This window comes from Uranotaenia lowii, chromosome 1 (genome assembly GCF_029784155.1).
Source record: "Uranotaenia lowii strain MFRU-FL chromosome 1, ASM2978415v1, whole genome shotgun sequence".
In the NCBI taxonomy this organism is placed as follows: domain Eukaryota; kingdom Metazoa; phylum Arthropoda; class Insecta; order Diptera; family Culicidae; genus Uranotaenia; species Uranotaenia lowii.
In genome coordinates this window covers 208,478,840-208,491,834 of record NC_073691.1, presented here as the reverse complement: position 1 = coordinate 208,491,834, position 12,995 = coordinate 208,478,840, and the positions used below count along the sequence as shown (strand labels likewise).

Sequence of the window (12,995 nt, the reverse complement as noted above, 5' to 3'; positions counted from 1 at the left end):
AAGAAAACGTAATGGAACAAACTCACCCAGCAAAATGCGGTTCATGTGGTCCTTGTTAATTGAAGGATAATTTGCTTCAGTCTACTCTTCATGGTGTCTTATTTTGTTCCTGCACTTTGGGGTAACGATGATCCCATTTATTTCACCAAGAGGCAATATTTCTCTAAACTATCACTAACTATCACGCTAGCACATCTGTCAATTCGTTTTAGAAACAATTACAGTTTGTTAAATTGAATAATGCCGGAATATTAGAAAACAAAATTTTCAGCGTCGGAACGAAAAAAATATACGTCTCCCAAAATTAGCAATTCCAGTTATTCCTTATAACCATATATGGTTCTTAAATAACCATTTTATGATGTTTACTTCAAAATCGCCAATATGGTTATTTTTCAATAATTTTCTAGCAAGAATTTTAACCATTTTGGTAGTTTTCGAGTATAAACCATAAAATGGTTGGATAATTTGATATCGCCATTTTGAAAGCGGTTCAAACTGCAGCCGGACTGCAGCCCAAGCAAATTTTTTCTTCCGCGGAACAGCATCCAGTTTCCTGAAAAATCAGTTCTGGAAATCGAACAAACTTCGGATTTGTCGAAAATCGAGAAAGGTAAGTGATTTATTCCAATTATCCAATCCCCCCATAAAATAATATCCGGAATAATTTTTCTCTCACATAAGTTGAGGGAGTCCCCTAAAGATAGTAGTGAAAGAGTTCTCTCGCATTTTGCGGACTGAGAATATCAAAATTTTAGTATAGAATCTCAAAATCTTCTACCCAAAATTAGGGAAAAAATAATGTAATCGAATTCGAAAAAAAGCCGAGAAAAATATGAGGAAAAACACCTCAATTTTCAATTTTTTATCGAAACATGTCAATCAGGATATTCTGTAAAGAACCGTTAAAATAAAGGAAAAAAATCTCCTCATTTTCATTACATACAAACGTCTTGCGCAATAAATGTTTATTATTAAGATAGCTAGATGCACCAAAATTGCAGCTCATTTGGCCAAAACTGGCTCACAGTGCTAGAAGAGAACAGAGAGGCTTTATGATAAACATTTCAAAATTTTACCTGGGCAGAAAATAAATTTTCAAAAACTGTAGTTCGACAGTACAGAGTTCCTTTATTGAATTTCCATCCCAATTTCTATCTTAGGCTTGAAATTTGTAATGAAACATTTTCCACTGATTTAACCAAAATTTTATCATCTACTGAAGTAAATATCTTGAATTCAGCATATCGTTTTCCAGATGATCATGTTTTTATTCTTATCTTTTTCCAGATTCAATTCATTGAGATTTTCAAGTCTTGTGTTGTTTCTTCAGTTACGTTCAGTTTCATGGTTTTTCTTGTGGTTTTTTTTGTGTTTCAAAGAAAGTAAATTGTAATACATATATGGTGCAATTTCTGCTTTGGCGCTGATTGTAACTTTGATTCCTTTTTTTAAATGTAATTTATATTTTATTTCTCGAAACTTGATTTAAAATTACGATTTAGATTAGAGACACTGAATTGTGGTTCTGAATACAACCTGATTTGAATTTAATTATTTTGTTATTTTTTTTTTATTATTTTGTGTTCTCTATTTTAAATTTTCATGATATTTCCCGATTGTCATTATAGGTAAATATTTCTCGATGAAGCACAAACCAGACAATCAATGATGAAATGAAAAACTTATAAATCAATATCAAATATCCGGTCAATATCAAATATCAAATCAATATCCGGTCATTTTTCTTAACCCGAGAATTTTAGTTGGCTATAACGGTATTGAAAAAATTGAGAAATTAGTTTTGCATGTTGTAGCTTTCATTTTTGAGAAATTTCTTAATTCTTCTGCATTGTTTGCACGTGATTAAATAATCAGCAATTTTTGCTTGAAGATACCAGAAACTATCTTCTATGCAGACAACATGGCTATGTCAAGGCAGTATACTGAACTTATCTCCAGTTCTTTTACACGTTTAAAATGTTTTGTATTCTCTGGGATAGCATTTGAAAAAAAAAAATCGGATCATAGAGGCCCCCCGAGAAAAATTGCCCCGGGCCCCCCGATGGCTTAATCCGGCCCTGCCATCAAGTCAAAGATTATTCGCCAGACCCGCCTCCTTCACCCTCACCCCGTTAAAGATAGCAAACTAGGGATAATGGTATTGGCCATCCCGCAAGAGCTCGCTTTCTTATCAGGTTTCGGTAGCGCTCGTGGGGGAATTTGACTCCTGCTACCAGGTTATTCGGCTGCTGTTGGCGTTTGCTTAAAGCTAGGTGGCAGTCATAATATACAAAAAGGCTTTCAAATTACTAAAATGGGGCATAGTTTATAAGTATTAAGTACAAAAACAATAAAATTAATGTTCTGATAACTCTTATTTTATCAATTCCTTCAACAATTGTAATCAAATCGCACAAAACAGCCCTTACGGTTGAAAAATAACCATTTTTGAATTTCTACGGTAATCTTCCATGCGGTTAAAAAACAACCATATTTCTACTTCTCCCCGAAAAGTCATTTTATGGGTTCTCATGGAGAACTTATAAAATGGCATTTCCCGGGAAAAGGTCAAAAATGGTTATTTTTGAATAATAAATGGTTTAATAGTTTCTAGCGTGTACGACCACTTTGAAACAACACGTGGGCGGTTTGACAGCTTCGATACACGCTTGGTTTGATTTCCTCATTTTTGGTGTTTTAAGCCTAGTCCACACTAGGCAACATGAACAGCGATTTTTGTTATGAGACGAACTTTGTTGTCTGTTGTTGTTGTTGGAAACCTGAGACGGTCTCAGTGTCTCCCGAAGAAAATGGGAGACGCTGAGACCGTCTCGAGACGAACCGTCTCCTAGTGTTTACTAGGCTTTAGGATTGCAATTGCATGTTTGGCATTTGTTCACCAATATCGCTTTTATTTTAAAAACATGCCAATTGAGATCAATATGGAGATGGGTTTTATGTGTTAATTTTGCCAAACGCTGGTATTCTATTCGTTCTTGCATCAGAATTGAATCTATAATCTAGAATTAAGAATCTAGAATCTAATAAATAATAAACTTTGTATTTTAACTTAAAATTTCTTCAAGGACTTGTGTGAACATGGTTGTCATTTTTCCGTTCAAAACTTCTACGATAAACTTTTCCTAAAATCTGTGTCATTTCCCTAGTAAAAAACCCTCCATATACAAGTTTCAGATGCGTTCAATCCTGTGCATACAATGTACTCTCCTAGTAGCAGGGCAGTGCGGTCGAATGTTTTAATTTTCAATTTTATGCCACAAAACGGCAAAGTTTTCCCCTACATTTTGAAGTAACATAAACCTTCCATTACCGCGTTGTTGAAGGTAGGTACGTACGAGCACTTTCTCTAGCCAGATACTTACTTAGTTAAACTGAGCAAGATGTTCGGGTGCAACTGCAACCAGGTGCCAGCGCCAGCATTCCATGTTCAGTCTGGTCCAGGAGGTCCATTAGTTCAATCTGCAGTCCACAAAGTTGATGGTTTTATTTTCTGTCGGAGAAGTGGTTCCCGGTGTGTTTTTGGGAAGTTTTCGGTTCTGGGAAAACTTGTCCCATTTGTTACAATCAGGGGTTTAGTTTGTTGGACGTTGAGTAAATTTTGATTTCTGGCACTTGGTGTGTCTATCAATGAATGTTTTTTTTCATTAATGCAGTTTATTTATTGAAAAAAAAAGCCATAATTGAAGAACTTAATAATTGGTCGTCGGTTGCAAAATGTCCTGTGAAATTTTTATTAGCTCTGTGAAGCCACACGTGAGGGCCTCTGGGAGAATCGATGTCGTTGATCAAAAATTTACACTCGATTTCTCATGTTATTGATGCTGTGAATCATTCGGTCACTCTCTGGGATTACGCTGATGGAAAATCCGATTCATATCATCTTGTCATTTAACTGTCCATTATTGAGTATTTTATGGTGGTAAAAACACATAACGCTTCCGAAAAATGGGGAGAGCTGAATTATTTTCCGAATAATCCAAAAAATAACGCGTACCGGGTTAATTGACACGCTCTTTCTACCCCGTAAGTGGAAAATAAGTTTCATTCGGATTAATGCTCCGAAAAAGATGACCATGGGGATGATTTAACTTGGTTGTGGTTCAGTCTGCCATATCAGCAATTTATTGATCATTTTTTGTCAATTATTCGACTTCAGTGAATAAAATTTATCTTCAGGAATGATTTACGGCGCTGCACTTTCCCGTGAGCATGATATAGAATAAAGTACTATCGCTTTCGAACAATAATTTAAACTGCGGCACATAAAACCCGACCCCTTTTCAATGCAAGACCGGGACCGGGACCAGCTGATTGTTGCAAACTTGCAACCGTTTCCTTTCTGAATGAACCCCCGAGTGTTATAAATCTTCCAAACAACTGTAATTCAACGAGCTTACATACGGCACGGCAAAAGCCCCACGAGTCTCGACTTCAATTCGCAACGAGCCCGAATCAACCTGCCGAGTTCCACCGTACAGAAACTTCCATTCCAGAAACGGGCACTTTGGAATGGCACATCAAGATCCTATTATATGCTCAACCCTCTAATCAGAATGAGGCATGCACTGCAACACATTCACACACACCCACACAGTCCAACACTCACACACACTTTCAGTGCAACTACAAACGCATTCCATCCGACGACTTAAGATTTCAGAAAGGAATTTTCCTCCACCCTCTTTTCCGGTTGAAAGTTGATACCATCATCAACAGCAACAGCATCAAGTCTAGAGCTAACTAGACTTGGGAGCAAAAGGGCTAAACCGACTAGCCTGAGTAAAGTAACCAGGGAACGATCGGAATGCAAGAGTGCAGTGGGTTGTGGGTTTCCATCAACCTTACTAAGAGCGTCTCCTCCATGAGTAACATCAGCAGCAGCAGAATTTGCCTCGATTCGGTTCCGGATCCGGTTTTCCGGTGCTGCTGTTTTAGGGTTTTTCGGGCTCCCTCCAAAATGAAATGCTCTTTCGTCGTCCGTCGTTGTCGCCCTTCTCCTCAATGCCACAGGAATTCTTCGTTTCGAAAACCTGCATACCAACCACCGAAGGCGATTTACCTATAGTTAGGTAGGTACCTACTTAGACAAATCCAGCTGAATGAATTTTAAAGTGTTTTCCAGGATGGATGTTGCAGATCGTTGAGCGAAGTTGCAAGTTTTGGCTCAACAGAGGAAACAGGTTAGAGTAAGAGAGATTTCGATAGTTCTGTGTAGAAGTTTTTTGACAATATAATTATTTTTTCAATGACTTTCGACAATTTTATTTTTTCACTAATATTTAATAATGATTTTCAACAATTTTCTACAGCTTTGAACAGTTGTGTAAAAAAATCAAATTTTCTACAATTTTCTACAATTTTCTACAATTTTCTACAAATTTCTACAAATTTCTACAAATTTCTACAAATTTATACAAATTTCTACAAATTTCTACAAATTTCTACAAATTTCTACAAATTTCTACAAATTTCTACAAATTTCTACAAATTTCTACAAATTTCTACAAATTTCTATAAGTTTCTACAAATTTCTGCAAATTTCTTCAAATTTCTACAAATTTCTACAAAGTTCTACAAGTTTCTACAAATTTCTACAAATTTCTAAAAATTTCTAAAAATTTCTACAAATTTCGAGAAATTTACACAAATTTCTACAAATTTCTACAAATTTGTAGAAATTTCTACAATTTTTTACAAATTTCTTCAAATTTCTACAAATTTCTACGAATTTCTACAAAATTCTACAAATTTTTTAAAAAAATTCTACAAATTTCTACAAATTTCTACTAATTTCTACAAATTTCTACAAATTTCTACAAATTTCTACAAATTTCTACAAATTTCTACAAATTTCTACAAATTTCTACAAATTTCTACAAATTTCTACAAATTTCTACAAATTTCTACAAATTTCTACAAATTTTTGCAAACTTCTACAAATTTCTACTAATTTTTGCAAACTTCTACAAATTCTACAAATTTCGACGAATTTCCACAATTTCCTACAAATTTCTACAAATGCCTTCAATTTTTTTTCCAAATTTTCATAAATTTTCAAAAATAATTCTGATTTTGCTTCAATTTTTGGTTATTTCTTAAAAAAATTTCGATTTTCTTATGATTTTCCACATATTTCCAGATTTTTTTTGCAAATTTCTACAACTTTCTACCACTCCATTTTTACAAATTTTTTACATTTCTGTGAAATTCTACAATTTTTCTGATTTTCCTTTCACATTCTTCAATTTTCTTAAATTTCTTCAATTTTCTTCGATTTTACAGAACACACATAGGACACACAAAAAACAATTTGCCTACAATTTTTCACAATTTTAAACATTTGTACAAATTTGTACAATAATTTGTAGAAATGTGGAGAGAAAACATTTCTCCAAATTTGTACAAATTTCTACACATTTCAACAAAATTCTAAAATTTCTTTGAATTTCGATAAACTTCTACCATGCTCAACAAACTTCTACAATTTTCTACAAATTTCAACGAATTCCTACAAATTTTTACTCGTTCCTACAAATTTATTCAAATTTATACAAATTTCTTTAAATTTCTAAAAATTTCTTCAAATTTCTTAAAATTTCTTAAAATTTCTAAAAATTTCTAAAAATGTCTACAATTTTCTACAAATTTATGAAAATTTCTACAAATTTCTACAAATTTCTAAAAATTTCTACAAATTTCTACAAATTTCTACAAATTGATACAAATTGATACAAATTTCAACAAATTTCAACAAATTTCTACAAATTGCTACAAATTTCTACAAATTTCTACAAATTTCTACAAATTTCTACAAATTTCTACAAATTTCTACAAATTTAAACAAATTTCTACAAATTTGTGCAAACTTTTACAAATTTCTTCTAATTTCTAAAATTTTTTTACAAATTTCTACAAATTGCTACAAATTTCTACAAATTTCTACAAATTTCTACAAATTTCTACAAATTTGAAGAAATTTCTACAAACTTTGACAAATTTCTTCAAATTTCTACAAATTTCAACAAATTTCTACAAATTTCTACAAATTTCTACAAATTTCTACAAATTTCTACAAATTTCTACAAATTTCTACAAATTTCTACAAATTTCTACAAATTTCTACCGATTTCTTCTAATTACAACAAATTTTTACTTTTTTTTTTATTCTACAAATTTCTACAAATTTCTACCAATTTTTTGAAAACTTCTACAGATTTCTCCAAATTTCTACAAATTTCTACAAATTTCCACATATTTCTTAAAATTTCTACAAATTTCTTCAAATTTTTTGAAAACTCCTACAAATTTTGACGAATTTATACAGTTCCTACACATTTCTACAAATTTCTACATTTTTTTTAATTTCTAAATGTTACGTCTTAGAGAATACTTTTATTGATCTGATTTGTTTAAAGACTAACACTAAACTGAATAAATTTTCACTCCATGTGCTTGAAGTTCAAATCATGGATTGCCTCGATACATTTGAGGTTTTTCGTGATTGCTTCGATGTATAATTTCTCCCCCGCTAAAACATCCAGTACCCTTCGAGCTTGGATGGTAGCCGCAGGAGACGTTTTGGTCGTGCTGGAACCTCTTCCGGAACTTTGGTTTCACCTTCATCCGACTTGAGCGATTCATCGTCTGTTAGGAGAGATGAATTGAAGTGGGGTTCTGCACCATCTTCCGGTTCCGGCACTGATTCATCGGCTTGAGGTACAGGTCGTGGAGGCTGCGAAATTTGAAGACCAAAACCATCAAGGAAAATTGATAACGGAGATTCGGTTTTGGATTCCACCTCTTCGGAAAGGCGTGTGCGGAGCTGATTGGCATGGGACCTGATGAGACGTTGGGATTCTTGAAGCTGAACGTTGTAATTCACATTGCCAATCCGCTCGATGACCACCCCGGCTTTCCAGGACCAAGAGTTCTTGTGATGTACCTGCGCGTAAACTGTGTCACCGGGCTTGAACTGTTTGGAGATGGCACCATGTTTTTGGTTGAATGTTTCAGTTTGGCGGTTCATCACGGAGCTGGGCCTCACACGAGTTGGTTTCGGAGGAAGTAGAAGTGATGATACGGTTCGCATCGGTCTTCCCATCATCCTCTGTGCTGGTGACTGTCCATCTTCAGTTGGTGTTGAGCGATAAACAGTCAGGAACGTTCGAAGTGCATCCTCGAGAGTTTCTCCCCCCGATCGAATCTTCTTCAGGCTACGCTTGAGAGAGTCCACAAAACGTTCTGCCAACCCATTTGATTGTGGATGGAATGGCGCCGTTCGGATGTGCTCGATGCCGGACTGCTGGCAGAATGTTTGAAACTCAAAACTCGTAAATTGGGTTCCGTTGTCGCTCACAATCGTTTCAGGGATTCCAAATGTAGCGAACATCTGCTTAAGAAGCTTGATGGTTGAGCTCGCCGTTGTCGATTTGGTTGCAATCACCTCTGGCCACTTGGAACTGGAATCCACAGCTACCAAAAAGTAGACACCGTCAACTGGTCCTGCATAGTCGATATGGATTCGACACCAGGGCTTCTCCGGAATGGGCCATGATTCCAATTTCACCTTCGTTGGAGCTTTGGCTGCGATGGCGCAATGGGTACACCGTTTAACGAAGTCTTCGATTTCGCCATCGATTCCCGGCCAGTAGACGAAACTGCGGGCTACAGCTTTCATTCGGACCACACCAGGATGTCCTTGATGAAATTGGTTGAGTAATCGTTTGCGGTAAGTATGCGGAACGACCACTCTTTCCTGGAACATCACACATCCGTTGATCACACTTAGAGATTCACGACGTTGGAAGAACGGTTTGACCGGCTCGCTGACGAGTTGTGATGAAGCTGGCCAACCTTCGTTGATGTGTCGGATCACCTGTTTAAGTGTGTTGCATTTGCTTGAGGCGTCACGGAGTGCTTTGAACGATACTGGAACTGCATCAATGGATGTTTGTAGGATGCTTACCATGTCTTCTTCCAAGGCTATCGCTGCGATGACGTAATCCTCTTCCGGACGGATGCTGCTGTCGATAAGTCGAGACAACATATCAGCACAACCAAATTCGTTCGTAGAAATGTATTGAATTTCGAAGTCGTAGTTCAATAATATCAGCGCCCATCGCTGCAACCGGTTGGCGGTGTGGAGAGGAATGCCCTTCTTCGAACCGAAAATCGACAACAGAGGTTTGTGGTCGGTTTGAAGAGTGAACCTTCTTCCTAGAAGCATCTTGTGGAATTTGGTTACAGCATACACAAGCGCTAGTGCTTCCTTCTCAGGTTGACCGTAGGCTTGCTCTGCAGTTGAGAGGGATCGGGATGCATGTTGAATCGCTTTTAAAGAACCATTCGGAAACTTGTGAAAAATTACGGCACCAATTCCCGTCTTTGATGCATCGGCTGCTACGACGATAGGCAACTTGGGATCGTAGTGTGTCAGCAACAGGTTGGAATTTAGAATTTGCTTGAATTTGTCGAATGATTGTTGACATTCGGAATTCCATTCCCACTTCACGTCTTTGCGCAACAGCTGGTCCATGGGATGCCGTAAGTCGTCGATTTGCTTGACAAATTTGCCGTAATAATTAACAGCACCAAGGAACGAACGGAGCTCGGAAACGTTCTTTGGCGCAGGAATGTTGGCGATGGACTTGATCTTCGCCGGATCAGGACGGATACCCTTTGTATCAACGATGTGGCCTAGATAACGGATTTCGGTTTGGAAAAACTTGCATTTTTCAATTTTGAGCCGGAAACCGCAGTCCTCGAATTTGCGAAGTAAGAGTTGTAAGGATTTCGAATGCTCTTCCCAACTCTTGCCGTGGATGATAACATCGTCGATGAAAGGGCGCACACCAGGAATGTCAGCTACTACACCGTCGATGATTGATTGAAAAGCCCCTGGTGCGGATTTGACTCCCGGAGCGAGACGGTTGAATCGAAAAAGTCCTCGATGAGTGTTGATGGTGAGGAGATTTTTCGACTCGTCGGTGACTTCCAGCTGCAAATAGGCATCCGATAGATCTATGACACTGAAGACTTGACTGCCGGCCAGCTGCGCAAAAATTTCTTCTGGTACTGGCAATGGATAATGGTTGGCTTCTAATGCGTCGTTGAGTCCCGTCGAATAGTCAGCACAGATTCGTACTCTGCCGTCCGGTTTCTTCACTACTACAATCGGCGCTGCCCACTCCGAGAATTCTATGGGTGAGATGATTCCCAGGTTCTGGAGACGGGTTAGTTCGGTGTCGACTAGCGGAATTGAATTGAATGGAACTGGATGCGAGGACAGAATACCGGTTTGGGGTTTGGTTTCAGGTAAAGATGAACTTTAGAGCGATTGAAATGACCAAGGCTGCCGCTGAACAGTTGCTTGTGCTGGACCATCATCTGTTTGATTTCCTTGTCGATTCTTTCCGGTGAAAATATTGCGATTTGATTGCAGATCGATTTAAACGGAATAGACCATAGATCGAAAAGGTCTAGCCATTCAATGCCGATCAGGTTCAAACCGGAAACCGATGTCACGAAACACCTTGCTTGCTGGGTTTGGCCGTTGATTGTTACCTCGCAGTTGAATTCGCCAAGGAGGGTTAGCGGTTGACCAGATGCATTTGTGGCTTGACTCGAAGAAGGCTTCATGGTAGGCTTGCCGATTTGTTCCCAAACTTTTGAGGAAATGATGGAAATATCACTGGCAGAATCAATCTGGAGTGACACTGGCTGTCCGTTGACAAGAACTGAAGCAAATTTCCTGCGGCTTGCACGATGTTCAACTTGGTTGATGATGAACACCCCTCTGGTTTCGGCGCTGGAACGCTTCTTCCTTCTGGAACGCTTCTTGCCATCGTTGTGTTGGACTGTGCTTGTGATGTTGGCGGTGCTTTTGTTATTACAAGAACAGTAACCTTCCTTGTGGCCGGTGCGGTTACAATTCTGGCAAAGATGGTTGTTGAATGGGCACACTTTCACAAAGTGCATTTGACCGCACTGCCAGCACGGTGACTTGGGTAGCTTCGGAGAATTCACTCGTTGCACTTTTCGTGTTTATGACGGCGTGAACGGATGATTTGAAGCTTGATTGATGTTCAATCATCGACGTGTCTTCCTTCAGATTGGCGAGGCGTTGAAACTCGTCAATAAGCGACTGAAGAGTGGCTGGGGCTTCGTTCGTTTCATTCTCCATTTTGGTCAGCAACCTGGCTCGTATATCAGCGTGTTTCGCCGATTTCAGACCGCTGACGAATACCAAACACTTGAAGTGGTCCAGAGTGAGATTCTGGAACTCGAAATCCTCGCATGCACGGTTCACCTTTCCGCCGTAATCGATGATGTCATCCATATCGTTTTTGACAATCTGGAGACACTGGAAGCGCTTTCGGAACTTGGAAACCTGACTGCCGAAAATTTTCTTCAAAGTTGATACCGTTTCTCGGAAATCGATGTCCTTGGGAAGTGCAGGCAGAATATAGTTGAGATAGCGGCTGTGAGATAGAGTGTCCAACTTGCGGAGCAGCAATCGGACCTTCGCTGCATCGTCCAACTGCCGTGCGTCGTTCTCGAACAGATCTTGATACCGGGAAAACCACCGCTGGAACGTCAATCCGTTTTCCTGATCGTAAACGAACTCGGAAATGTTTGACGAAAGGGATTCCAGGATTTGTTCCGGATTCTGTTGCTGAGGCTGCTGCTGGTTTGTCAGACGTTCGAGCAACCGTGGGATTGCCAGCTGGATGTCGGCTTGGCCTTGGCTGGAACTGGCTGCTTGGCGTTGACTGGAACCGGTTTGACCATGGTTTGAATCTCCTCCCATTTCGAAGGACTAGCTATAGATTCGTTCGAATCCTCGTCGCCAAAAATGATACGTCTTAGAGAATACTTTTATTGATCTGATTTGTTTAAAGACTAACATTAAACTGAATAAATTTTCACTCCATGTGCTTGAAGTTCAAATCATGGATTGCCTCGATACATTTGAGGTTTTTCGTGATTGCTTCGATGTATCACTAAAACATTCCAAAAATAACTCTGACGTTGCTACAATTTTCATCAATTTTCCTGCAATTTTCTTCGTTTTTATTATGATTTTCTACATATTTCCACAATTTAATACAATTTTCTAGAATTTCTAAAAAATTTCTACACATTTCAACAATTTTCTACAAACTTATACACACTTCTTAAAATTTCTACAAATTTCTCACATTTCTATGACATTCTATGATATTTCTAATTATTTTCTTCGATTTCACAGAACACACATAAGAAAATTTTCTTGCACTTTTCCAAAATTTTATACAATTCTCTCTGAATTTCTACAAATTTGTACAGTGTTCTACACATATCCACAAGTTTTTTGAAATTTCTACAAATTTCTACAAATTTCTGCTAACTTCTAAAAATTTCTACAAGCTTCTAAAAATTTCTATTAATTTCTACAAGTTTCTATAAATTATTACGCATTTATGAAATGTTCTTAAATCTTTAACAAATTTCTTCAATTTTGAACAATTTTCTTCAATTTTACAACAATTCTCTTCGATTTTCTTTCAATTTTTTAAATTTTCCGCACTTTTCTATAACTTTCAACATTGTTTTTGAAATTTCTACAAATTTCTTCATATTTCCACAAATTTCTACAAATTTCAACCGATTTCTATAAATTTCTACAAATTTCTACAAATTTCTTTAAATTTGTACAGATTTTTTCAAGTTTTTACAAATTTCTTCCAATTTCTACAAATTTCTACAAATTTCAACGAAATTCTGCCAATTTTTACAAATTTCATAAATGTTCTACAAATTTCTTCAAAATTTTTCATAGTTTTACAAATTTCTTCAAATTTTAACATATTTTTAAATTTCTACATTTTAATACAAATTTTACCCATTTTCTACAAATTTCCACAAATTTCATAAAATTTATTCAAATTTCTACAAATTTCCACAAATTTTTATAAATTTCTGCAAATGTT

At 37.2% G+C, this 12,995-nt stretch overlaps 1 protein-coding gene across 1 annotated transcript; it reads right to left on the bottom strand.

Moving 5' to 3' along the window:
- Nucleotides 1-7,552: 7,552 nt before the first annotated feature.
- Nucleotides 7,553-11,833, bottom strand: LOC129738338 (uncharacterized protein K02A2.6-like). The gene is made up of 3 exons (XM_055729523.1): nt 11,012-11,833; nt 10,318-10,956; nt 7,553-10,246 (listed from the first exon to the last, which is right to left on the bottom strand). Exons 1-3 carry the CDS (start codon nt 11,831-11,833, stop codon nt 7,553-7,555), a joined length of 4,155 nt encoding a protein of 1,384 aa, XP_055585498.1.
- Nucleotides 11,834-12,995: the final 1,162 nt, after the last annotated feature.